Below are 24,965 nucleotides of genomic sequence, written 5' to 3'. Positions count from 1 at the left end.
CAGAGGACACGGGACTCCAGCTGGTGCTTGATATGGCATGTGATATGGGATGTGGGAGTCACAGGTGGTGGCTTAACCCGTGTCCCAGCCCCAGCCCCAGCCCCATGAATGTTCTGTTTTCTGTGTCATAATCAGTGGAGGAGCTGGAAAGAGCCCCCGCTCATCCTCACCCAGCCACAGCTGCTGGTAGCTCTTGTTGCACAGGATCATCTGGAGCATGGTTTTGTGCGCCCCGGTCTTCTGCTGGCAGGCCTCCCACAGCACCTGGAACAGTACACAGCCCGCAGGTGTGTCAGACCCACCCAGCCGCTCCCACACAGGCTGTACACAGTCAGGGCCAGCGTGGGCTCTAGTTACCATTGCATCCTGGGCGGCCATGGCGGGGTCCGTGTAGCCCTCCTGTCTGGTTGCCTGTAGAATAAGCACAGGTTTTCCTTGTAAGTGACTCAGTAGACGTTGACAAAAATCCTGGAACCATCACATGCTCAGGTCATTCCTGAGCAAATTCTTTTCTTTCTTTCTTTTTTTTTTTTTTTTTTGACAGGCAGAGTGGACAGTGAGAGAGAGAGAGACAGAGAGAAAAGTCTTCCTTTGCCGTTGGTTCACCCTCCAATGGCCGCCACAGCTGGCGTGCTGCGGCCAGCGCACCGCGCTGATCCGAAGGCAGGAGCTTCTCCTGGTCTCCCATGGGGTGCAAGCCCAAGGACTTGGGCCATCCTCCACTGCACTCCCTGGCCACAGCAGAGAGCTGGCCTGGAAGAGGGGCAACCGGGACAGAATCCGGCACCCCAACCGGGACTAGAACCCAGTGTGCTGGCACTGCTAGGTGGAGGATTAGCCTAGTGAGCCGCGGTGCCGGCCCTGAGCAAATTCTATCACTGTTTGGAGTAAGTCTCTATTTCTTGACTACTTCGTCTTCATCCTGTGTGATCCACGGTAGCAGGATCTGGGGCAACCACGCTGTGCTCTGTGCTCTCCTTGCTGCGTGCCCCTTGCTCAGCTCACAGGATTGGGCTCTCTCTCTGTCTTTCCTTCTTTCTCACTGGTTACGCCTCCTCCCGTGAATTGGTTCCTCTTACTTTCCGGTAAGTCCCTGTACTTAGTCACTGACCGTCTTCTCTGTATTTACACTGCTTCTCTTGGTACTCTTATCTATACCTGTGGCTCTGGATCCCATCTGTGTAGTCTCACCCGAATAGTGTGCTGGTACCCAGATTTACATCTGTCATCTGAACCTCTGATGTGTCTATTCCAGTTGCCAACTCAACTTCTCCACTTGATTCTCCTTTATATATACCAAATTCCTCGTTCAAAATCCAACTCTTGGCCTCGCGTCACCACAGGCACTCCTTAAACTCCCGTCTTCCACATCTCTGTTGCTTGCCACTCCGCACCCCCTGCTCAGACTGAAAAACTGAGAGTCACATTTGGGTGCTTCTTTCCCTCGTATCCCACGTCCAGTTTCTCAGGAAACACCAACAGACTTTACCTCCACAGTCCATCCAGAATCTGGGCACCTTTCACTCCTGCCGCTGCTCCCATAAGGGGTCGCGTAGATGCTCTATCATGGCTTTACTAAAGATACAGCCCTCTGCAGGCTGCTGTTTGACTCCTGTCTCCCTCTAGTATTCTCACAAGGCGGCATCTACTGTGAGCATTTGTAAAGCTAAAGATCACATCGTTCCTTTCCTCAAACTCCAGCGTGGAGGGACTTCTCCCCCATTTCACTCAAATAAGAGGTGCGGTCCTTCCAGTGGCTGCAGGATCAGGGATCATCTCACCACTTGCAACGTCTCTGACTCCCTCTATTCACCCACCACTCCCATGCATTTCGCTGGCTGTCCTATATGGCACCAACTGGCCTCCTTGCTACACCTCAAACCCATCGACTATTTTCTTAGACGTTTTCTAGAGTTGTACACTTTGCTGCGACAGCCTGCCATGTCTGTTCATTTGTTGACTGACTCTTTCATGCACCTCTTTCCTCACATTTCACCTTCTCAGTGGGACCTACTCTGATCAACCTATATCATATTGCAACCTGCCTACAACACCTGTCTCTCTCACCCTGCTCTGCTGTGTCTTTCGTCAACTTCTAAAATTCTACGTAAGCTGCCTGTTTTGTAGACTTACGTTGAGTTGTGCATTCCCCCTTGCTAGAACGTAAACAACTTAAGGGGCTGGGAACTCTGTTTCTGTTGTTCACTGATAATTCCCCGAGTGTCTCAAATTATGCTCGGCACACACTGCGGGCCTTCCAGAAACTGTCGTTGGAAAGGTCAGAAACTTCAAAGATCGGTTGGTAGACGTGGGGAGATTTTTCTGGATCATTGACATTTCCTCGGTGACCTCCAGTGTCCCTAGACAGCTTAGTACATTCCGACCCTGGCAAAATTGGTGAGAAAAACAAGAATTCCCTGAAGTTCTACATCTCTGACACATCGTTTGCAAAGATGGTATTTTTGGACATTTAACTTGAAATGGTGCCCATCTGCTTACTTTCCTGTGCAGTCAATTGCCAAAGACACTTAGATATGATGGACTGAGAAATGTGAATAACTAAGTTTGTGATTTTACTCTTTCCATAAAGTCAGACAAGGGTGACTTGGTCGTGTAAAGATCCCAAGATAGTCACTTGATATATTTAATAGGTGCCAGAGAAATGGCAAAAAAAGAGTACAGGACTTAAAGAAGGGTCAAGATAAAAATGTGGAGGGGAGAAACTGAGGGGAGTAACATTTGGCTGAGAATATTTTGGGCTAATAATTCATAGATGAAAGCTCCTGGCAATAGCATCTCTGGAGGCCTCACTGCCAAGTTTGAGAGGTGATAACATGCACAGTCCTGGGAGCCAGAGGGGAGTAAGCATGCAACTTGAGAGCTTCCATTACTTTCTCTCCTCATGTTCTTTTCTCAGCATTGGCTTTCCTTTTTATTTTTTATTTCGGTATTCCCAATTCAAAATTAACAGCACACATGTGCACACAGACACACGCACACAGAATAAAGAATTAAATCCATGTGGCTTGGCACTATGACTTCGTATTCTAGTCTGACATGCATATTTATTAATTCTTCAACTGAATCCTATAAACATATGTGAACTGCAATATGAAGTTGTAGCCATGATTAGATACACATTAAAGGAGACCACAGCCTCTGTGTTGGACGTGTTCGTCCGCCCCAAATGAGGAAAATGGAAGGATGATGGAAGAAAAGAAAGTAATATTGAAGAGTAGGTTCCTTGAGATGTCTTAAGGGAAATGATTACCTCCCTCCCTCCTAGCCTCTTTGAAATTTGCTTGTTTTGTTCCTTATTGAAACTCATCAAAATAAACAAAAATAATACAAACACACATGGGACTAAATTGTGTTTGCGCATACTGTATGGCAAAAATAAAATAGAAGGAATAAAAGACTACAAGTTAGCTTCATCTTTGGCTTTTTATTCATCTCAAAGAAACTATTCCTGGTAGGATCAATTACATGGAAAAATATATCTGATATATTCAGATTAAAATGAGATACTTATGCCCTTTATATGATATTTCCTCTTTGATGATATGATAAATATCATTAATCTACATGAAAGATGGAAAGCAGGACCAAGAAACTTATATGCTGGGTCTCCTAAAAGGTAATTTGAAAGCATGTGCAAAAAAACATAAAGCATGGATAAAAATGCAAAGATATTTTCCTTTTAAAAGTACTTTTAGGAGAGAATGCTCAGCATTTTTGTTTGGTTATACACACTACCCTTTTAGAACTTCTTGTGCCTAAGGTAGTCACCTGTATGAGTTTTCTCTGATTGGCATATTCTTCTCCACTTTACCGTCTTCTGGGGCCCGTTTGCCTTTCCTGGTTGTAGAGTTCATTTCTCTTTACAGCTTTCATGCACGCTGGAGGCTGATCGCCAAACGTGTTTCACTTTCCTTCAAGACCAACAGCTGCACTGTGTTTTGCCCCCTTGATAGAACACAGGGCTTACTTGAGGCTTGGCCAGTGAAACTTAGGCAAGACTACATGCATCACAGTGAAGCTCGTAAAAGCTGCCATTGCCTTTCTACTCTGCGTGTTGGCCTTTCTACTCTGCGTGTTGATGACACGCTTGGGACGCTTGCAAAGCAGGTGCTGCAGTGGGTGGAGACTGAGACTGGAGGTTGCTTTGTGGGGGAGAGCTCCTCCATGATCATAGCAACCTGGTCTGGTCCTCATGTGAGCTTTGCAAATGACATTTACTTTATGATTTTAACTGTGTATTGCAAGAAAGAGATGAGCTCATGGAATAAGGGACTGGCTTGCAAGCAGAAATAAAAGTGAAGAGAAAGTTTAGACATTTGGTGCCTCTAAGAGACTATGAAACACTGATTTCAAGCTGTTCCAGCTGAAACTCAAAGAGGCTTTGAAAGGCAAAGTGCCTGTTTAGGCGGCCCCAAAGCAATGCCAGCCAATTTTCCTGTCTGACAGAGCCTTCAAGGAATTGTCTTCAGATTGTGAAAAAATAAAAAAGAGGTGTGGTAGTGGAGTTGCCGGCTGCAAAGATACCAACAAGTAAGCCATATTTGAGAACTAGATCATGGGAAGAGCTTTGGCTAAGTGGTATGCAGAACTCCCTAGAAGCAGGTGCATCACAGCTCAGCCGGGCACTCTGATGTGGGATGTGAACAACCCACGTGGTCCCTCACAAATGCCTGCCCCTGTTCCTCCATGAAAGCAATGGAATCTTTTCTTAATTTCCCATTCTCATGTACAAAAATTCTGTCTCTCTGTGGCTTTTAGTGCAGTTCTTGGCTAACTACTCAGTAATGTTTTTGATATAGAAAGGAAAGGTTTGGATATTTATATACCTTTGTGTCATTTCAAGTATACACATGTGCATACATACACACACCCTTACACACAAAACAAAAAACCTAAATCCTGGCTTGAAAGACATTTTTTTTTTTCCCAACTGTGGGCTTCATGTGTTTGCTAAATCAGGCGACAAGCACATTCGAGAAACTACATAAAACAAATGATAATTGTATCTTTAAAATAGTATTCTGACTATAAAGCTAGTAAGATGAACGTCTTAAGAAATATTATATGAGGGCCAGCGCCGCGGCTCACTAGGCTAATCCTCCACCTGCAGTGCCGGCACCCCAGGTTCTAGTCTCGGTTGGGGTGCCAGATTCTGTCCCAGTTGCTCCTCTTCCAGTCCATCTCTCTGCTATGGCCTGGGAGTGCAGTGGAGGATGGCCAAGGTCCTTGGGCCCTGCACCCGCATGGGAGACCAGGAGGAAGCACCTGGCTCCTGGCTTTGGATTGGCACAGTGTGCCAGCCGCAGCATGCCAGCCGTAGTGGCCACTTGTGGGGTGAACCAACGGAAAAAGGAAGACCTTTCTCTCTCTCCCTCTCTCTCTCTGTCTGTCTAACTCTGCCTGTCAAAAAAAGAAAGAAAGAAAAAAAAAAGAAATATCTGAATGGAAGCAATTACATACAATTTAGTTGATATAGAAAAATAAAGTAAATGACAAAATCTAACTTAAAGTTGAAGTCATCTTGCTTTCATGATAGGATTTTTTTGTAGGTAGCTCTGGGCGTGCTACACAGTCACATGGGGTCTGTTGGATTCAATTAAACAATAGATGTCCATCTATTAACTCCGTAGACCATCAATGGATAGAAGCTTATACTTTTTGATTCTGTTTCATCATTTCTAATGTGCTTATGGGAATATCCATGTTGTAATGCTTTGATGTGATGAATCAAATAGGTTTCTCATTTACTATGTGTCTGAGGCTCGGAAAAGTTTATAAGCCCTCCATTCAGTTAGCAGTCTTAAAAATGAAATTAATTTCTAATAGAATTATGAATTTTCACTGTAATATTTCTAATCTTTTCTATTTTCTTAGAATGTATCAGATGTGTGTGTGTGTGTATTCCTTGTAAGTATGATGAATTTTAATTATTTGTGCTTGTCTCTCTACCAAGTCAAGTTTCTGAGTGCCCTGAACACAGCTGATACTCAGGAAGGGCTATTGCATAGTATTAACTGTTGACTTCTAGTGTACCACGGCTCTCTGACCTGGTTTTTGGAAATAGCACATGTCTGTCACAGGGCAGAGTGGTGTGAATTGTGCAATGCCATACCTGGACCAGGTTCATGAGGGTGTCTCTGAAGTGTCCCGAGGTCTCTGACTGAATGTCCTCTTGGAGGTTGTTGTTGTATTCTGACAAGAAAAGAGCCACATTACAGTACACCTGTCTATAGCACCACACATCAGTCTGCTCTGAGCTACTTCCTGCTACTGCCCAAGCTGTGATTGAAAGTCCTAGAAAGACAATCAACCTGCCAACATTTCTCTGTCAATAAACTGCCCACCACTAAAATCAGTCACCCAATGACTACAAAGCTATAGGCTTCTTGTCTTAAAAAATTATCTTTATGGGGGCGGTGCTTTGCTGTAGTAGGTTAAGCTTCTGCCTGCAGTGCCGGCATCCCGTATGGGTTCTGGTTCGAGTCCTGGCTGCTTCAGTTCCAATCCAGCTCCCTGCTAATGTGCCTGGCAAAGCAGCAGAAGATGGCCCAAGTACTCGGGCCCCTGCACCCATGTGGGAGACCTGGAAGAAGCTCCTGGCTCCTGGCTTCGGCCTGGCCCAGCCCTGGCAATTGAGGCCATTTAGGAAGTGAACCAGTGGATGGAAGACCTCTCTCTCTCACTCTAACTCTGTCTTTCAAATAAATAAAATAAATCTTAAAAAAAAAAAATCTTTATTCCTAAAGTGAGAAACAGCATTGAGAGTCACTTCATTCTCTTATTCTCAAAATGTAGAATTACACATTCCATTTCTATAGACTGCTGCCCACTCTAGTACTTTTCCTAAGTGCTGCCATGACTCATTTTACTATTTTCAGTAAAGATTTTTATATCATTGCCCTGAGGAAAGTCTTGTCATTCAAATGCATTGGAGGTGACTGGGACATTTTCTTGACATTCAATGTTACATACTACATAATACGTGGGAGCTTAAGAAATTAAACCCTTTCGAAAACAAAACTAGCTACTCCTTCTACTTTTGAAAGGTACAAAAATCTGATTTTGGGATAGATTACAGGAATTAAGAAATGTGCATAAAGCATAGCAAATATATTTGCAGAACTCAAAAATGTCTCCCCAGATGTGGAATTCTGGACAGTTCGACAACCACTGCACTTCGCTGTGTTTTGCCTGTTGAGCAGGTCTCTGCTGTCAGAGACAACTGCCCTCTGACCTGCTGGGACTTTTCTGTCGGGATGAAAACATTCATCTCACAGCAGCTGGTAGCTCTTCAGGGAGGATGTGCTGAGCTGGATTGTCTAGGGAATGGTTTTATTTTTAGCACAGCAGTCATCCATTGCACTTGATGAGTTAGAATCTTGAGTGAGTGATATTTCACATGTAAAAGTATCTTAGAGAGTTCTGTAGAATTCATAGGCTGAAGTGTTTCATCTACTGAGAAATATGAAGTTCACGTATGTGTACAACACATGGACACAGACGCATTTCCTTACGCAAACTGTAGGCTTCCCGCATCTGGAAAATTTCTCCATTGGTTCTCGAAGCTAATATGTCAATGAGGCAGTTCTCATCGGTGCCTGCTCCCTAGAATGAGAAAGGAGAGAGATCCATAGGCACTTTTGTTGGGAATAGCAGTGTGCCTTATGTACTGTACAGGGGGACACAGCATTCCTGGTGGTGTGAGGGGTGGCAGGAGGCAAGGACATGTGTTTGGGATAAAGACAGACCCAGCTTCAGTTCCGGCTCTGACACTGGGTAGCCGCTTCACCCTGAGAAGATGCTATTATCCAAAGGAAACCCAGTTTATTCATTTATAATAAAAAGCATGGGCATGCCTCTAGCATTTCCATTTGCTACTGGAACATCCATTCCATAGCAAGCTGAAGTACAAACATAGATTTTCTGGAGCCAGTGTCGCCATGCAGCAGGTTAAACCGCTGCCTGTGACACCAGCATCCACTATGGGCACCATTCAAGTCCTGGCTATTCCAATCCAGTAACTACTCATGCATCTGGGAAGGCAGCAGAATATGGCTTAAGGGCTTGGGCCCCAGAGGCCCAGATGGAGTTCCAGGCTACTGACTTTGGCTTGACCCAACCCTGGCTGTTGGAGCCATTTGAAAAATGAACTAGCAGATGGAATATCTCTCTTTGTCTCTCTCACTCTCTCCTCTCTTTCTTTCTCTGTAATCTGCCCTTCAAATAAATAAAGCTTCAAGTTAAAAAAAAAAGCACAGATCTTTTAATTTCCCAAAGGAAATTAGGGCTCTTCATCTCCCTAAATGTGGAATTTTGTACAATTTGCCTAAACATTTGGACTGAGCACTTCCTGTGCTCCCTATTTAGACAGGTGCACTTGTATTTGTCTATGATAGTGATTTTCAGGGGCAGTGTGACTTTTTCAGGGAAGCCACAGAAAGCCTTATTGTTCTGTGAAATTTTGATAAAAATATCCATTTATACAGCAACATATGACTTTATTCTTACATTTTTAATCACAGAACTTTGCAAGAAGCTAGGAACTGTATGCAACATTTAAGAAAAGTTGAGTAGTCTAAATAAATAGTGAATTTTATACACTGTCTATTCTGATCTGTACATATGATGACCCAAATCCACATTTCTGTCATTGTTTTTCTTTCTTCTTCCTGTCACACGTGGTTCACAGATTGTGGTAATCTGGCCACTGGCAAGCATCCTCCTGGAACAGGTACTTAATGTCAGTCTCTGGAAAGAAGTTAAATTCACTCTTGTCTCTGTCTCTGGGCAACAAAATCTGTAACAAGCTTGTAGTTGATTTGGTTTACTGAAATGACTTTTTGGAAGAAAGAATTATTATTCCAATCCTTGCAAAGTAAACTTCTGATATATTTGAGCAATTGTTTTTATAAAGGACCAACCTAAGGTCACAAAAATAAAGCTAGATCACTTCTGTATTTTAACTCTATCGCTTCTTGGCCTTTTGGCTAAGATCAAGTGTATTTTGACTCTAGCTCTCCATCCCATTCTGGCTTAATGAACCAGGTCTTTAGAGATAATTTTAAAAGGTTCACATGAGTTTTAATGCATCCCCTTCAATATACAAATACACATTGAGGAGAGGCAAACATGAATGGCCCTGGGCTCATCTCTGGCGTGCCTTTTGGTAGCTCATCTTGCAGCTGACTTGTTAGTCTGGGTTTGTCTAACCACAGAGCAGGCTGATCCCAGCCATGGGCTCTTCCTGCCCAGTTCCTTCCCTTGGCTGCAGCATTTCCACGGTCACATCACTGCTCATGTAGTCCCTCCTCCCTCCCTGCAGGGTCATACAAGTATGTCGGAGCATCCTGGGGCAGTCCACCCGTCTACAGAAATGCCGGAAATGCCAGCCTGCACCTGCCACAGGTATGTTTCTGGGCTAGATTGCTACCTTCATGGCGTGCCAGAGTTCGTGTGCATCATAGGATGGTGGCGGGTACATGAGGCCAACCATGACGTCCTTGAAGTGATCAGAAAGCTGCTCCTTCAGCATGCCAATCAGGTCCTGTGGAGGCAAAAATAAAGGTTTTCACCATCAGTCAGCAAAGCAATGGGAGGAATGGGCTCAATGTAGGAAGGTTTCTAGTAGGACTTCCTTTTCCAGGCCATTCCACGTCACAACCAGGCTAGTTTTGATTATATGTACAAGCATATCTGTGGGTCACACACAGTGATGGACCTGAAGGTTTAAAGATGACTGATTTTTTTTAAAGATTTATTTGAAAGGGAAGGAGGGAGGGGTGAGAGAGAGAGATTATGATGGCAGAAGGCAGGGAGACTGCCTGGTGAGGGCTAGCTGAGGTCATGAGAGCTTGGATTAAGGTAGGTGAAGCAGAAAGGATGGGAGAAAAACAGTACATGTATAAGGAAGGCACATTGTGGTGTATTGACTGAGCCTGAAGCTAAAATCCTCTATCTGACAAAAGTCCCTAACCTTCCCCCTTTTCTTATATGTGATTTGATAGAAAAGCAAATCACATCAGACAAATAACTTTAGAGCTAAAGTATGCAGGTTGTTTACTGATTGGCCGATTCAGTAACTCATTGGTGCACTGTGCAGATACTTTGTGTGCCAGGCTAGTCCAGGAACTGGGAGTCCAGTGTTGACTTTTGTTAAATGTGCCCCCTACTGTTATTAAGCTTATATCACAAAAAGGCAGTGAGCTTAGATTCAGTGAGGACTAATGACTTTATAACAGGTTAATTTTAATGGTCTCTGGTGCTTCTATCCATCTATATTAAGTGGAAATCATTGCAACCTATTTCATTAACAATTGACTATAAGAATTAAGGAAATGAAAGCTTCATTGTTCTTATAAAATATTTTCTGTTTTGATCTGTGTTTCCAGATAGAAGGTATTGGGATTTGTGGAATGGAGTTTTGTACAACTTTCTATGGTTCAGTGACCCTTGAGAAAGCCATCAAGACAGGACAAAAGAGATCCCTGTTAGAGAAGGTGGCACATCTTTTATGTTCACCTGACCCTGGAAGGTCATGAATTTGTCCTCTGCAGGGGCCTACAAACCAAGAGTTAAACTAACCAAGGTGGCGGGAGCGGCACAGGCAGATGGTTACTCGCATGATGCCTTTAATGATAGATACCTGGGAAGTACCAGCTGCCTACCTGGGCCAGCACATTCAACAAATGCTAAGTGCTCTAACCAACAGTAACTACAGTGATCCTGGATAATCCCCTGAGGCTGGCTCCATCGTTCCTGTTCTAATAAGGGAACTGGAGGTGAGCAAAGTTCAATTGCCCAAGCTTGTATCTCTGAAGTGGCAGTGCCAACACTTGGCTCTGACTGTTTCCCAGTGAAGAACTCCGGGCTCTGTTTACCTGCTCTGACCACTAGTAGTATAAATTAAAGGCAGTGGAGTCCGTGAGCCTGAGGCTGTAAACCTTCTCCAGGAGCAGTCAGAGGGCCTTGGCCATGCCCCTTCACAGAGGCAGTGCACAGCCAGGCGTTTCTCCCACTCTGTTCTTCTCCATTGTGCACAGGCTGGTTCTTAGACTTCTAGAGATGGATTGAACACTTGGTTTGGAGACTTCTCAAATCTCTTCCTAAAGCACATCGCTTAAATCGCAGTATCTTTCATTTGCAAATCCAGTGTTTAACTCAATGTCTTTTATAAAATATTTGAGAGAGATAAACAAGGTGGGGGTGGGGAGAGTGAGAGAGAAATAAATAGAGATTCTATCCATTGGATCCCATCCAACTGCCTACAATGACCAGGGTTGGACTGGGACTGAAGCTGGGAGCTAGAAACTCAGTCTGAGTCCCTACATGGGAACCCAGCTACTTGAGCCGTTCCTGGGAGAATATTAGCCGGAAGCTAGAATCACGAGCAGAGCTCTTATTGGACCTAAGCATTCTGATATGGGGTGCGGATATGCCAACCTGTGTCTTAACCAGGAGGTCAACCAAATGCCTGCCCCTAAATCTTTTGACTCTACCTTCTACTAAGAAAAGTTCTCATTTTTAATTTTTAGTCATTTTTTTCTGTGTTCTGCTAATTCACCAGATAATTATAATGATTTTTGTTATGTGCATTATTGAGAGATTTATAAATATTCCTGATTGATTTTTAAAAATATCTTCTTTATTTATTTGAAAGGCAGAGTTACAGAGAGGCAGAGGCAGAGGCAGAGGGAGGGAAGGAGGGAGGGAGGGAGAGAGACAGAGAGAGGTGGGGAGGAAGGGAGGAAGGGAGAGAAAGAGAGAGAGAGAGAGGTCCTCTATCCATTGGTTTATGCCCCAGTTGGCTGCAACAACTGGAGCTATGCTGATCCAAAGCCAGGAGCCAGGAACTTCTTTCAGGTTTCCCATGCAGGTGCAGGGGCCCAAGGATTTGGGCCATTTTCTATTGCTTTTCCAGGTCGTAGCAGAGAGCTGGATTGGAAGTTGAGCATCTGGGACTCGAACCAGCACCCATATGGGACGCCGGCACTGCAGGTGGCAGCTTTACCTGCTACGCCACAGTACTAGCCTCCTGATTAATTTTAAAATACAATACTACCTCCTATACAAGAGACTTTTCCTTACACCTTTTACTTGATTTAATCCTTAAAATACCCAGGCAGGATCAAACTGGTTTATAGATGAGGGAGTTAACAATTTTAGTGGTTGAAATTTGCCTGTGTTCACACTGTAAGCAGGTTGCAGGGATGGGGTGAGATGCAGATTCAGGTCAGTGTGACTCCAAGACCGTGGAATTGATCTTGACTTCTACTACATCTGGACATAACCTTTGGTTGGTAGATTCGATGAAGCCCCTGCTGGCCTCAGGCTAATTGACTTTTTTTTCAGTTGTATTTGTTTATTTGAAAGGCAAAGTTGCTGAGAGAGAGAGAGAGAAAGACAAAGAGAGGGTGAGATCTTCCATCTGCTGGGTCACTACCTAGATGGCCACAATGGTGGGGGTTGAGCCGGGCTGAAGCCAGGAGCCTGGAACCCCACTTCCCACGAAGCTGCATCTCCCAACGCTGCTGGGCTGGGAATCAAGCGTGCATGTGGGATTTTGAGGGAACAAGTCACCCCCAGACCCTGGCCACATGGATCCCTAGGGCGTGGCCCCTAACTGTCCGGACTGCAGTCTCTGGTTTCTCAGTCTTGCTAATTCGCTCTTCCATGATCGCCTACAGCTGCTCCCTGAATGTGGCTGCCACACAGTTGGAGACGCACCTGATTGAGGCATTTCCTTCGATATGGCCTGCAGTGTATCTCTGTGAAGTGCAGAAAGATAATTTATATCTCCAAGTTATGGAGAATTAAAACAAAATAATGACAGCCTATAAATCCCCCTGTTCTAAGATTTTTCTGAAAGGAAAACATCAAACATTTCTGAAAAATATTTACTCATTAAACAAAGATTCATAAAAACATTGAGAAAATAGCTTAAAATAGAAAGCCAACTTGAATTCCTGAAGAAACCACGCATAATAGTCACAGAATTCTGTTTAGATCCATTTAACAGCTACAAAGTCATACCAGGACAGTAAATTGATTCATGAACATGTTTTAGGACTGACAACATGCCTGTGCAAATGGTTTAATAACATGAATTAGGAATATTTGGTTCACATGATTTTCTATGAAATAAATTCAAGAAGAAATTCTGGATATAGCTCATGTCACAATTTTGTAAAAAGAAACAAATGGAGTTGTTTGAATATTTATCTATTTCATCTCTCATATTCTCAAATTGGTGTTCATGCAAAGACAGTTTAGAGTTGTTTCAAGGTTTAACTTGCAAGGGAACTGGTGGCTATTGAAGTTTTATTTGTTGATATATTCTGCTAGATGATTTGCATGATTGTCCATTTAAGTCTTATAAGAAGTTCATTATAGAAAGGACTAAGAGTCAAAGGGAGCACATAAGCAAGTCTAGTACCTGCTAACACTAACCGATAGAATAAATAAAGGGGAGAGTGATCCAACATGGGAAGTGAGATACTCAGCAGACTCATAGAATGGCAGATGTCCTAAATAGCACTCTGGCCTCAGAATCAGCCCTAAAGGCATTCGGATCTGGCTGAAAAGCCCATGAGAGTATTTCAGGCATGGAAAGCCAAGACACTCTGGCAAAAGATCTCTGTGAGTGAGATCTCAGTGGAAAAAACAGGTCTTCAAAGAAGGAGGTACCTTTCTCTGAAGGGAGGAGAGAACCTCCACTTTGACTATGACCTTGTCTAAACAAGATAAGAGTCGGAGAACTCAAGGGGCTTCCATAGCCTTGGAAACTCATGACTGGAGCATAGGGGGATTGCTGATGCCATAGACAGGAGTGTCAATTGGTAAAGTCAACAACAGGAGTCACTGTGCACTTACTCCTCATGTAGGATCTCTGTCCTTAATGTGCTGTGCATTGAGATTTAATGCTATAATGAGTACTCAAACAATATATTTCACTTTGTGTTTCTATGGGGGTGCAAACTGTTGAAATCTTTATGCATACTAAACTGATCCTCTGTAAAAAAAAAAAAAAAAAAAAAAAAAAAAAAAAAAAAAAGGAAAAGAAAAGAAACTATCAACTCCCAACTTGACTCTCACTGGGATTAAACATGACAATAGGTCTGATCTGATTTCATCATCATTTTAAAAAAATCATCTATTATTTTTCACTTTATGTTTCTGTGTGGGAGCAAACTGTTGAAATCCTTACTTAAGGTATACTAAGCTGATCTTCTGTATACTAAGATAATCGAAAATGAATCTTGATGTGAATGGAAGGGGAGAGGGAGGGGGAAAGGAGAGGGTTGTGGGTGGGAGGGACGGTATGGGGGGGAAGCCATAGTAATCCATTATTCGTACTTTGGAAACTTATATTCATTAAATAAAAGTTAAAAAAAAAAAAGAAGTTCATTATAGGGGCCAGTGCTGTGGTGCAATGGGTTAACACCCTGGCCTGAAGCCTTGGTATCCCATATGGGTGCCGGTTCGAGACCCAGCTGCTCCACTTCCAATCCAGCTCTCTGCTATGGCCTGGGAAAGCAGCAGAAGATGGCCCAAGTCCTTGGGTCCCTACACCTGGGTGGGAGACCTGAAGGAGGCTCCTGATTTCTGGCTTCAGATCAGCACAGCTCCGGCTGTTGGGGCCAGTTTGGGAGTGGGCCATGTGAACCACTGGACGGAAGACCGGAAGACCTCTCTCTCTCTCTCTCTCTCTGCTTCTCCTCTCTCTGTGTAGCTCTGACTTTCAAATAAATAAATAAATCTTTAAAAAAGAGTTCATTATGGAGATCTTAAGATCTCAAACATGAAGGTGAGAAATTGGAATTCCTGGTTAAGTCCATTGCCAAAGGCTCCACAGAAAATAAAGAGTGATGTCAGGGTTAGGACCAAGACCGATGAACCTGAAGCCTGTTGTCTTGCCAGTGCGCCACAATTCTTGCAGCTATACTTTTATTTATGCCTTTTATCTTTTTATCAGCCATCAACTTCTTATTCTGAAAACATGCTTGCATTCCCTCATGGTCTATGTAACTTGTCAACAAAGAGAATACAGATAGCATTAGAATTCTTTGTCATCTAGTAGGCATCCCTATGTCTTCTAGTTGTATATATTTTATTAAGTTAAACATGTTTCAATTTATTGAGGTATAATTTATGTACCACAAAAACAGCTAATATGATAACAATGAAAAATCAAATGTTTTCCCTTTAATGAGAACAGGGAAGGAATTACCAATTCTGCTTAAAATTGTTCTACAGGTATATCCCCAAAACAATAAGCTAAATCTCTCAATCTTGTAGAAGAAAGAACAGGACAAGTCTTTGCAACTTGATATAGGTAAAAAAAATTCTTAGATAATACTTGAAAATGCAAATCAAAATAAAAAAAAATAGGGGCCAGGGGGTGGTGCTGTGGTGCAGTGGGTTAACGCCCTGGCCTGAAGCACCGGCATCCCATATGGGCACCGATTCAAGACCCAGCTGCTCCACTCCCGATCCAGCTCTCTGCTGTGGCCTGGGAAAGCAGTAGAAGATGGCCCAAGTCCTTGGGCCCCTGCATCTGCTTGGGAGACTCAGAGGAAGCTCCTGGCTCTTGGTTTCAGATTGGTACAACTCCACCATTGTGGCCAGTTGGGAGTGAACCAACGGATGGAAGACTGTCTCTCTCTCTCTCTTTCTCTCTCTCTCTCTGCCTCTCCTTCTCTTTCTGTGTAACTCTGACTTTCCAAGTAAATAAGTAAATCTTAAAAAAAAAAAAAAAAATTGGGGCCAGTGCTATGACCTAGTGGGTAAAGCCGCTGCCTGCAGTGCTAGCATCCCATATGAGTGCCAGTTCTAGTCCCTGCTGCTCTACTTCTGATCCAGCTCTCTGCTATGGCTTGGGAAGGCAGTAGAATATGGCCCAAGGTCATTGTGGCTAACTCGGGAGTGAACCAGTGGATGGAAGACCTCTGTGTGTGTGTGTGTGTGTGTGTGTGTAGAGCTGTGACTTTTAAATAAATAAATAAATAAATAAATAAATCTTTTTTAAAAATGAAAAAATAATGAATTTGACTTTATGGAAAGGAAAACCTTAACTTGTTGAAAGGAACTTTTAAGGAAATAAAAGAGAAACTACAGATTGTCACTTTACATGTGGACAAAAGACTTGTCTTACACCTCTTGAGGTGTAAGAAGCTCTTTTTTTTTTTTTTTTTTTTTTGACAGGCAGAGTGGACAGTGAGAGAGAGACAGAGAGAAAGGTCTTCCTTTGCCGTTGGTTCACCCCCCAATGGCCGCCGCGGCCGGCGCACCGCGCTGATCCGATGGCAGGAGCCAGGAGCCAGGTGCTTTTCCTGGTCTCCCATGGGGTGCAGGGCCCAAGCACTTGGGCCATCCTCCACTGCACTCCCTGCAGAGAGCTGGCCTGGAAGAGGGGCAACCGGGACAGAACCCGGCGCCCCGACCGGGACTAGAACCCGGTGTGCCAGCGCCACAAGGTGGAGGATTAGCCTAGTGAGCCGCGGCGCCGGCCGATAAGCTCTTAAAACTCAATAAGTACAGGGGCCAGTGCCATTGCTCGCTTGGTTAATCTTCCGCCTGCAGCGCCAGCTTCTCATATGGGCACCGGCTTCTAGTCCCAGTTGCTCCTCTTCCAGTCCAACTCTCTGCTGTGACCTGGGAGGGCAGTGGAGGATGGCCCATGTGCTTGGGCGCCTGCACCCGCATCAGAGACCAGGAAGAAGTACCTGGCTCCTGGCTTCGGATAGGTTAGCTCTGGCCATGGCGGCCATTTGGGAGGTGAACCAACGGAAGGAAGACCTTTCTCTCTGTCTCTCTCTCTCACTGTCTATAACTCTGTCAAATTTAAAAAATTAAATTAAATCAAATTAAAAAATAAAACCCTCAATAAGAACAGTCTGGTGAAAACATGGACCAGAGATTTGAGCTGATATTTTACCAAAGCAAACATGCCAGTCAGAAATCAGCCCTGAAATGACTCTGAACATTTAGACTTTCGGGAACTAAAACCATCACCAGGGGCAGGCAGCAGTTAGGATGCCAGGTGGGATGCCCACATTCCATGTTGGAGCATCTGGATCTGAGCCCTGCTCCGACTGCACATTCCCTAATGGGAAGCAGCAGTGGTCCTTCCTACCCAAGTGGGATACCTGGATTGAGTTCCCAAGCTCCCAGTTCAACCTGCCCCAGCCCTGGGTCTTATAGGCATTTGGAGTGTGAACCAGCAGACTGGGGCTCTGCCTGTCTGCTTGCTCTGCTTCTCAAATAAATGGAATAAACAGAAATGTACAAAGGTAAAGCCATCGTAAGATACCGCTGCACATTCTCTGGAGTTGGTAGAGCGCTGGAGACGATGTGAGGCATCTGGACCTGTCATTCTAACAGTAGCTCACAAGACTCTGTTTTGCTGAACAAAAGCTAACCGCTACCCTCTGCCACCAATCAGACCTGCGTTTACCTTAGTAGACAAGTAATGCTTAATAGACAAATAATGTTTACCTTAATAGACAAGTAATAGACAAATAAAGTTCTGCATACTGGCAGGGGAAGACTTGCGTATGCGCAAGGAGAGAGCAGGAAGTATTGGCAATGGCCAAGTCATCTGGCCTGGCCCAAGCAGCATGACCAGAGGGTTGGGTTTATGACTGTAGGCTGGAAGTGGCCACTGTGACTCTGACCTTATTACTTGGCCAGAGGTCATCAGGCACTTGGCTCTGTCTTTTATTCTCCCTCCTTTAAGGGCATCTGGGGAATGAATCAGTGTATAGGAGATCTCTGTCTCTCTGTCTCTTGTCTTGCTTTCTGATTCTCAAACTAAATAAAGAAAAAATTATAATATCCCGTCTGGAGTTGGGATGTTTGTTCCCTTACTGTAGCAGAATGCCACTGAAATGGAAAGACCAGGACAGATGCATCAATAGCAATTCTGTAATCTATTATAATACTAAGGGGAAAAGGAGTTTGCATTTCTACTTACAGAACTGTAAGAATTCAGAAATGAGAGAGAATATCAATAAAACTAAAGTCCGTGGGAAGTGTACTTTGGATTCACACCTTGAACAGGTGGGATTTGGCCAGGCAAAAGGTGAAGAGACAGTGGCACTAGACGGTGTGCAGAGGCAGAGTAGGCACAGTATGGGGACAGGAGGGTGTGCACATCAAGTGCATAAGCCAGCTTTAAATGGGTGTCGAGTGGACTGGAAATCCAAGTGTCTGCAAGAGACTCTGGGGGTCAGTTATTCCAGCCTCCCTTCAAATGCAGAGGAAACACCTGTGGCAATGTGAGATCAGGCAGAACAGTGTGCTGGTTATTACCATGATTCACTAGTACTGAGCACCTCCTCTCTGCCAGATTCATCCCAGCAGCTGTGTGCGCTAAGAGCTGCAGTCATCCCAGCACACAGATGAGCAAACTGCACGCACAATTACATAGTTCACGCCACCCAGTTCAACAAGTAAGTGGTCCCTTTTGTTTTACAAGGCTACTCCAAAAAGTTTCTAGAATAGGGAATGAAAAGGTAAATTTACCGTGGCATAAAAATTCTTGGAATCCATGCAAACCAGCGGCATTCAAAACGTTCATGGGATTTTTGTATTTGAAAGAAGCTGGGCATGGGTTTCAAAATTTTTCACACCCAAACAAACATGTTTTCCTTGAGCTTTGTGGGGCCTCTTCATAGTGTGGAGGCTACAGAAGCCACTGTGAGGTCTGAACAAGGTGATCAATGAGGCGGATAGGTGGTGAGTGCAGCATTTTGGGACACTTAAGTCTGGCAAGAGTGCACGGAAGGTCTGAATGGAAATGGACCAGTTCCATGCACTTTTGTTATGAGAGCAGAGCAGTAGTTGGCAGTGTATGGAAGGGTGAGAGCAGTTACCCTGTCTTTTCTGAACCTTCCCCTAAGCCCCAAGTGAGGCAGATCGTTCCTTCCCCAGCACTGCTCTGTCTTTGAATTTACTGAACTGTGTTTTAATGATCATGTTCCAGGAGTATGATGAACATGTTATATCTGAGTATTTTTCCCCAAAGTCTATCAGAATATGGACTGTAATGTCTTGTAATGTCTCTGAAATTCAGCGTCTAGCCCTAGTGCATTGCTGAGCATCCAAAATATGTAGGGGGAGCTTGTGCTGTGGTGTAGTAGGTAAAGGCAGTGCCTGTGGAGCCAGCATCCCATATGGGCACTGGTTCAAGTCCCGGCTGTTCCATTTCCAATTCAGCTCCCTGCTAATGTGCCTGGAGAGCAGCAGAGGATGGCCCAAGTGCCTGGGCCCCTGCCACCCACTTGGTGACCAAGGTGAAGCTCTTGGCACCTGACTTTGGACTGGCACAGCTCCGGCTGTTGTAGCCATTCAGGGTGTGAACCAGTGGATGGAAGATCTCTCTATGTCTCTCTCTCCCTCTCTCTCTGTAACGCTACCTTTCAAATAAACAAATCTTTTTAAAAATGTATAATGCATATATAATATGTAAATGAATGTGAAAATAATGTAAATATAGGCAAATGAAAGAATGTGGAAAGGGAAAAAACTTAGTTTACTGATTTTGTATAAAGGACAAAGGCCATGTTCAGGATTCAAATGATTTGGGCCTGCATCAGTTTTTAAATTAATGTTTAGTCACATTTTTTTATCACTAACATTTTGTCTATTATATTATTTTTTACAAGAGCTATATTAGGGACATTAAAAAGTTCTTGGAGAATTAATATTATGAAAAACATATGCATGGGTTTCAACAATTTTCTGGGCTAAAATTTTCAATTTCATTTTCCCATGAATTTTTAAAGTCCTAGCCTATGTATTCCACTGTAAACCACCACTAGGTGTTGCTGTTTATCTTGTTTTGTCACTCGGTGTGTGTGTGTGTGTGTGTGTGTGTGTGCAGATAGAGTAAACTGATTTTGTAAAAATTTCATTGCAGTAATAGAGTTTCAGTGAAGAGAACAGCATCAGGGGGCCTCTAACATCCTTAGAATGTACAGTTTCTGGAGGGAGAGTGTCAGGCTTGAATCCTGGCTGGGGAAAGCACAGCGAGGAGACCAGTGTGTAACTTAGCCTTTTTCTGTCTGCTTCCTTATCCGCAAAGGAAAAATAACAGCACCCACCTCACAGGGTTGGTATAAATGTTAAGATATAACTCAGGTGAAACCCTTATTTTCTGGCACAAAAGAGCCACTCAAAAACATCTTTTCTTCCCCCCAAATAGTAATCAATTTGTTGCAAATCATTCATGATTCATTATGGGTGATGCCAGTACTCAGTTGTCTCCCTCTGACTTCCATCCCCACAGTGTCTTTCTTGCTATCCTTCCATTGTGGTTTTGTGTATTTAGGTGTATTTCTTGCAATTTTTTACTATATTCAATTGTCAGGAAATTCTTTCGCCTCTAACTTAACCAATATATCTAGAAACCGGTGAACCTGTACCACGTTTGCTGCTACAACCCTTGTCAGGTCACCATCTTCCCTCGCCTGTATGACAGTAGCAACCTTCAAGTGAGGTTTCCACCTGTTCTTGCTCCCTCATCCTTTCTCAGCACACCTCAAGGTGTGACCCTGTTAACAAACGAATCCAGCCCGTGTTGAGACACGTATATACAGCCATGTGCCACATGACATTATTCCAGGCACTGATGGGCTGCGTGGATGACAGTGGTCCACAGGACCATGCTGGGGTGGGACATTTCTACCCCCTGGTGACATCATGCTGTCCTAATATGCCACAAGGCACACCCCATACATGCGTGGTATGTGCCTTTGGCATAAACAAACCTGGTGCATGGCCCCTTCTGTGAAAGATTAGCACACGTAATACTTGATCAGAGGCAACTATGCTGCTGGCTTGTGGTTTATTATACCTTCTTTCATCATTTTAGAGTGGACTCCTTTATTTATAGAAGATAATCGATGGTCAGACTCTGTGTGTTGTTTGTCTCTTGAGCGTATCAAGAGGCTACACTGAGTGACTGACCCACAGCATCTGGGTTTGTGTGAGCCACTCCAGGATGTCCTCACAACAATGACATCACCAAGCAATGCATTGCTCAGAACCCAACCCCTCATCCAGCGATGCATGACTCTAATATTCTTAGAGTTCATCTCAGGACAATGCAAACACTCCAAGTTTTTTATTCCATGTAAATGCCAGTCCTTACAGTGGTCCACAAGACACATGATGCATGTTCTGCCACTTCTCTGCCCTCATCTCCTGCATTTCTCCTTGTTCCTAGCTTCGATCTGCTCCAGCAATGTGGTCTTTGCTTTTGCCCTTCTCTCTCATATTCTCCCCACTGCGATTCACGTAGCCTGCCCCTCCTGGTCACCCTGTTTAAATTAGATCCAGCCCTCCAACTCATAGTAGGTTATTTATTTATTTTATTCGAAAGGCAGAGAGATAGAGACAGTAAAGAGAGAGCTCCCTTCTGCTGATCCTCTCCCCAAAATGCTATCTGCAGTCAGGGCAGGACCAGGCTGAAGCCAGGCAATGGGTTTCCCATGTGGGTGGCCAGCAACCAATCACTTCAGCCATCACTTGCTGCCTCCCAGGGTGTCCTGGAATCAAAAGCAGAGCCAAGGGGCTGGCGCTGTGGTGTAGCAGGTTAACCTGTTGCCTATAGTGCTGGCATCTCATATGGTTGCCGGGTTGTGTCTTGGCTGCTCCATTTCTGATCCAGCTCTCTTCTAATGTGCCTGGGAAGGCAGCAGAAGATGGCCCAAGTCCTTGGGCTCCTGTCACCCATGTGGGAGACCTCAAAGAAGCTCCTTGTTCCTGGCTTTGGTCTGGCCCAACCCCGGCTGTTGCAACCATTTGGGGAGTGAAACAGTGGATGGAAGATTCTCTCTCTCACTCATTCTCTCTCCTTTTCTATCTCTGCCCTTCAAATAAATAAATAAATCTTTAAAAAAAGCAGAGCCAAGAGTTGGACCCAGGCACTTAGATATGGAATGCGGGTGTCACAGGAGGCATCTTAGCTACCGTGTCAAATGCTGACTCCTCTTTGACACTTTCTTACCTGGTTTCCCTTTTTAACCATAGCACTTGTTGATTCCTAACATGCCACATTTTAGTAAAGCATTATCTGTCTCAACCAGGGAGCTCCAGCACAGCAGAGCTGTGGTCTGTTTACTCTTGACCATTTCACCAACCCATGGAGATGCACCTGCTAAGTATTTGAGCCCTTAAAACATAGGCGCTAAGTAAACAAATGAATAGTACGACTTGCAAGTCAACAGTTACTCATTTAGAGCCATTCCCAGTAATTCGACGATCCAGAAGCAAAGGTCCCTATCTTCAAACAGTTTCCACTGGTGCAAGGGGCAGAAATAGGGGCATCATAATGACCTTCCAGTGAGGAAGTGGCAAATACTTAGGGTGGGAGGCATAACATCAGGAGGCTGAGAAGGGAGACCACAGCTCTCAGTTGAGAACCTAAACATTGAATAATATGTTTAGGTAGCTAAACTTTGAAGTTCAAAGAGGAACCTTCAAATAGGTTCTCCAATTAGAAGAATTCCCACTTGGAGCTGTATAAAACTGCTCAGATGTAATCCTTGGAGTGTGAGTGCCTGACTTTGCTGTCTTCCACAGGCTTACCCTATAGGGAGAGTGTCACTGCCTGGTTTTCCATTAAGCTAATGAGCACTTGCTTTTATAAATTGAGCCATTTCAGATTGCTGAAAAACCTGCACATTACCCACCTTGCAGCTATCCTGCCCATTCCATCTGAATTGAAACAGCAGCTCCTATCTCTTATTCCTCTTACTTTATCCAGGGCTGGAAGTACTAGGAACATCTTGCTAGTCTGAATATGCGCAGGGCGACCACTTCATATGCTTTTCACTTGTATGTTTTTTTCCATTTTGATAAAAAAATGACACTTGCTATTTAAACACTCAGTAATGCAAACCTACAGAAAGTGGAACTAAGAATTTGTCTTAATTCCACCCACCCTGGCAGTCACTGTGTAAATCCTTGCACAATTTTATATTATATTATAAAGGCGTTTGTGTGAGTTGTTTTGTTACTTCACAGTGGTAAGAGACTATTCTTTCAAACAATTCCATACCCATATTTTCAGAGCTGGATCAGTTGTTTGATTTTCAATGGAAATTTGCTAATTCATTTTTGTTTGATAACAATCATACTACGTTGGTCTTCTTTTTAGAGAAGCATGGTATATTGAGGCTATTGATTCTGTAGTTGTTGTTAGTTCCTAGTTGTTAAGTTCCCAGTTTCACCAAAATGAGTATATCTAATCAAATATGTATGTGAGTGATAAAGTAATTGTGCCATTTTAAATTATATTTAATTTATGCTTACACAATTGATTTGTGATAAACTGTGCAGTGGATTTCAGCTTCCCAGGCTCTAACTGCATCCACTGCGCTGTCCCCACACTACAAGTGGAAAGTAGAGAGTAGGATGCAAGACCTGCCACCAGGGCTGATGATGCGGCAGTTGCACCTACGAGGTAGGTGAGGTCCTCTCACAGTAGCCATTTCCAAGTTATTTTAATACCTCACTGTCAGTATTTTTAATCGTAGAGCTGAGAGGTGATAGGGAAACTCTGTAGTAGGAGAGCACAATGGGTTTGAAGAGGGAACACTTCATACATTCCCATCTATTTGTTAATTCACATCAATTGTTTTAATTAGGTCAAATCGCCATAAGAGGATAGCACCTATCGGCAGGATTAAGCAACAGAAATCTATTTTCTCACAGTCCTGGAGGCTGGAAGTTCAAGGCCTTGGTCTTGGTAGGGTTGGTGGTGGGGGCTTTGTCCTGGCTGGCAGGTGGCAGGGGGCTACCTCTTCTGTGTCCTTGGGTGCCCTTTCCCTGTGTTTACACAGCCCTACAGTCTCTTCTTCTAAGGGACAGGAGCCCTACTGGATTAGGAGCCACCCCTGTGACCTCACTTAACCTTAATCACTCCCTTAAGTCCCTGTCTCCAAATACAGTTATGTTGGGGATTGCAGCTTCAACACATGGGCTTTTAGGGGAACACAGTTCAGTTCATAAAGCCAACTCTGTGGCTGCCACTGTTGTTGGGGACACATTTGGGAACAAAACAGACTACACCCTTCACGGGGCTTGTATTTTAGAAGGAAGTGACAAATAATAATTCAAACAGGTAAATATACTACATAGGTTAGGAGGTGATGAGCGTTGTGGACAAAAATAAGAACAGGTAAGGGGCTGTGGGGGCCAGCCCAGGCCTTGCAGTGGGTGCTAATTTTAGATAGATCTTGCCCTCTTGAGTAGTTGACATTTAAACAAGACCTTGCAGGATATTAGAGAATTAGAAACACAGATGTCTGCCCTATGAAGTCTATTGTTTATTCAACTGAGAACCATGGGCGTGACCGAGAAGCTATGGAAGACATGACTTAGAGTCGGATAACCTTGGCTCAAGTTTTCCCTTTGTGCAAATTAGCCTCTGCAGTAAATTACCTAACCAACAACGTGGGTTAAATGAATGATAGAAATCAGCATGATGCATCCCCATTCCAGATGAAAATGAGAAAATAAATTGCTTCAGTGCTGCATTTGAACTCCTTTGGGGATCACTGTCTGATTATAAACCTTGAGTTTGGCTCATCCTTCTCCCTGTCTCAAAGGTATTTTCTTGTTCCCTTGGTCTCCTTACACTGTCAGTGGACCAGCCCTTGTATGGTGTGGAAGATCCATAGCAACCATATTAATGGTGTTGCGAAATATGCCAATCAGCAGCCTTTCAAATGGCTTTGCAGCTGAGTCTGGGGATTGGTTTCTGCTGTGGGTGAGGCAGAGCTGTTGGTGCAACTCGGCAGCTCTGCACTCCTGTGGAATATCAAGTCACAAGAATTTATGGAGCACGCCTGTGTGCTTTACTCAGCAGCCAAGAGCATCATTCTGTCAACTCTTGACTACCCATGTTAACAGGAAATAAAAATATCTGTGATTAACAT

At 44.0% G+C, this 24,965-nt stretch overlaps 1 protein-coding gene across 1 annotated transcript in view; it reads right to left on the bottom strand.

Annotated features, from left to right (window-relative positions):
• The window catches only part of LOC149124899 (annexin A10), an 82,094-nt gene that overhangs the window by 12,536 nt on the left and 44,593 nt on the right, over nt 1–24,965 (bottom strand). The window contains exons 4-8 of the mRNA XM_089302137.1: nt 9,452–9,565; nt 7,536–7,626; nt 6,134–6,213; nt 358–411; nt 171–264 (exon numbers count right to left, since the gene is read on the bottom strand). Coding sequence (XP_089158263.1) covers nt 171–264; nt 358–411; nt 6,134–6,213; nt 7,536–7,626; nt 9,452–9,565 — 433 coding nt within the window. The remainder of the gene's footprint in view (nt 1–170; nt 265–357; nt 412–6,133; nt 6,214–7,535; nt 7,627–9,451; nt 9,566–24,965) is intronic.

Source organism: Oryctolagus cuniculus, chromosome 8, assembly GCF_051225735.1.
Source record: "Oryctolagus cuniculus isolate XC-2025 breed Fujian yellow rabbit chromosome 8, ASM5122573v1, whole genome shotgun sequence".
Classification (NCBI taxonomy): Eukaryota; Metazoa; Chordata; class Mammalia; order Lagomorpha; family Leporidae; genus Oryctolagus; species Oryctolagus cuniculus.
This window is presented reverse-complemented; position numbering and strand designations above follow the sequence as displayed.